Source organism: Saccostrea cucullata, unplaced genomic scaffold (genome assembly GCF_032062105.1).
Source record: "Saccostrea cucullata isolate Sc308-1 unplaced genomic scaffold, CSIRO_AGI_Scuc_v1 ctg16458, whole genome shotgun sequence".
NCBI classification, from domain to species: Eukaryota; Metazoa; Mollusca; class Bivalvia; order Ostreida; family Ostreidae; genus Saccostrea; species Saccostrea cuccullata.
This window is the reverse complement of record NW_026920441.1, coordinates 6,625-9,578: the sequence shown is the minus strand read 5'-3', so window position 1 is coordinate 9,578 and position 2,954 is coordinate 6,625. Positions and strand designations below refer to the sequence as shown.

Below are 2,954 nucleotides of genomic sequence, written 5' to 3'. Positions count from 1 at the left end.
TATAAATAATGATAAGAATAGGCTAAAACTCTTTCGTGAAACTCATTATTTGCAATAGTCGGGATGGGTTTAAACACAATGATAATACATGTATCATGTGATATGTTTTATTGTTGTTTTCTCATGTTTATTTTCCAACAGAAATAAATATTCCATAGAAGTATGTCTCTTGAACACGGTGCTCAGGATATCGTGCATTGTGAGATGTGTAAAGTTGAAGTTTTGCTAAACTATTGTAAAATTTGTCAACTTGGCATCTGCAAGAATTGTGTTGCAGATCATCTCTCAGATCTATCCAAAGAGCACGAAGTGATGCCCTTAAAACAATGGAGATTGTCTCTGAAGTTTATGAAATGCTATCAACATTTAAATAAAGAATGTGAATTATATTGTGAAAAATGTGCTCAAGCCATTTGTGTGCAATGTGTTGTTAAACATCAAGGGCATAAATTATCAAAAATCGAAAAAGTTTTTGTGAGCCGTAAAGAGGTTTTCAAAAAGGAATTAGACGAACTACAGAATAAAATTTATCCCAAATATAAGGAAACGTTGTGTACTTTTGAAGATGAAATTTCTAAGCTTAATGAAGACTATGTGATACTTCATAACTCTGTTGAAAAGCAAGGTGAAGAATGGCATAAGGAAATCAAGAAAATTGTCGAAAAACAAAAGTCTGAAATTGAAAAGCTAAAACAAAAGCACCACGTTGCCATAAAAAATCATGAAGACAAATTCAAACAGGTCATGTCTCAGTTGTATAACTGCATTCAACATTTGAAAAATGTTGTAGAATCAAATGATATGACCGAAATTTTCACAAACAGATTACGCTATGCTGAATTCAGAATATTACCCCCTAAACAAAAAATTGTTTCACCAATTTTCTATCCACGAGAAATAGATGCACAAAATCTATGTGATCAATTTGGATACCTTTCGCCATTATATGCAACCATTGAAAATTCGAAAGATGAAGCAACCGAAAATGGATCCTCTCAAGCAACTCATTCTGTGTGTAATGAACCAGAACTGATAACCACATTGCACACTAAATACGTTTGCCATACACTTGCCTGTTTGAATGATGATAAAATCTGGACATGTTCAAAATATCAAAACACTATGAAACTTATCACTGTACAGGGTACACTACTTAAGCTACTGAAAACCAAATCAGGCAAATGTTCTGAAGACATAGCGGTAACAAATAGTGGGGATTTATTTTACACGGATTCTTTTACTAAAACTGTAAACCTGGTGAAAGATAACATAGTTCAGGAAGTGGTCACACTAGCAGATTGGAGGCCTTATAATATTTATTGCAAGACACTTGAAGAATTTCTTGTTTTTGTGTATAGTGATGACTTTCAACACTCAAAAGTCGTCCGTTACTTTTACTCAAAAAAGACCAAAACGTTCAATGAGAAACTAACCATCCAGTTCGATGATAAAGGCAATTCGTTGTTCTCTATGCATGATACCAAATACCTCTGTGAGAACGGAAATCTGGATCTATGTGTGGCTGACCATGCCGCTGGAGCAATAATAGTGGTGGATCAATTTGGAAACCTGCGTTTTAGATATACAGGTCCTTACTTTACCATAAAACAAAAACCCTTTCAACCTCGTGGCATTTCTACAGATAGCAAGAGACGTATCTTAACAGCCGATCATAGTAATGAATGCATTCACGTCCTTGATCAGAATGGACATTTCTTGTGCTACATAGATTGTGGTCTTCGTACTCCTTGGGGCTTATGTGTCGACTCGACCGACCATCTAATTGTCTCTGAGTACTCTAATCGCACAGTAAAGAAGATAAGATATGATAAAACACTAAAGTAGAATTTTAATTTGTGCAAGTTTGTGAAAAAAACACTATAGAAGAATGTTACAATGTGCAAGATTATGAATAAACATTAGAGTAGAGTGTTATTTTGTGAAATTATGTTAATTGTAATCTAACAACCAAGCTATATGATAAACGTGATATGACTTTAACTTTTCTATTTTCATCTTCCCTTACTTATGCAGCAATATACCTTCATCACCTGCATACGGAGTTTATATGTCACAGTTGAATCTATGCACAAGAGCATGCTCTATGTATGAACAATTTATAAAATGAGTTAAATTATTGACAAACAAGTTGATGAAACAAGAAAATCAGCAGTCTAATTAAAGTCATCATTTTGTAAGTTGTATGATCGATACAATGACCTTGTCACCGAATACAATTTATCATTGAGTCAAATGCTGACTGACATTTTTCATACTAATTGTTATGCCATTATTTACACACTGAATTATCGGTGGATTTTTCCGTTATTTCCCGTTGATGACAAGGAGCACACGACAGGTTTGACCGGACGGCAGGGTATTGAGTGATTGACTGATTGATTGTATGTTGTTTATTGTCCTTCTCGAGAATTTTTCACTCATTTGGAGACGCTACCACTTGCCGGTGGATAGCTGCAAATTTTGTCCTATCCTCAACACTCAGGGCCATTGAGTAATAAAGGATCTTTTTCGTGCCAGCATCTATTACGACAAAGGACCTCGGATTATACAGTCTTATCCGACGGGAATATCATTTAGTATGCTCAAAATAAAAAAACCCCCAAAATTTAATGATACTTTCACTGATTCTTTATTACAAAATGTCATGGCACACCTCCCATTTTACGTTTGTCTTCTCCTTATTTTGGGTCTCTCAAAACATAACATGGACTTTCCCTATATAGTCATATGGGAGGCGGTAGACAGTTCAACTTTTGCCCCTTAAGAAACATTTTTGAAGAAAAAAAATGAGGGTGGATGAAAGACGATTCAACAATTTTATTTGATTACTCAAGTTCCGTGCTTTTGGGGGGAACTTGGAAGGTATTTCATTCTCCAAGTCTAAGCAGAAAAAATTCCAAGAATTGTTCATTTTTCTTAAACTGTGACATGAT

At 34.7% G+C, this 2,954-nt stretch overlaps 1 protein-coding gene across 1 annotated transcript; it reads left to right on the top strand.

Annotated features, from left to right (window-relative positions):
* Positions 1–312: 312 nt before the first annotated feature.
* LOC134249018 (uncharacterized) lies at positions 313–1,845 on the top strand. Its single transcript, XM_062731392.1, has one exon. It carries the CDS (start codon positions 313–315, stop codon positions 1,843–1,845), a length of 1,533 nt encoding a protein of 510 aa, XP_062587376.1.
* The last annotated feature ends 1,109 nt before the right edge of the window (positions 1,846–2,954 follow it).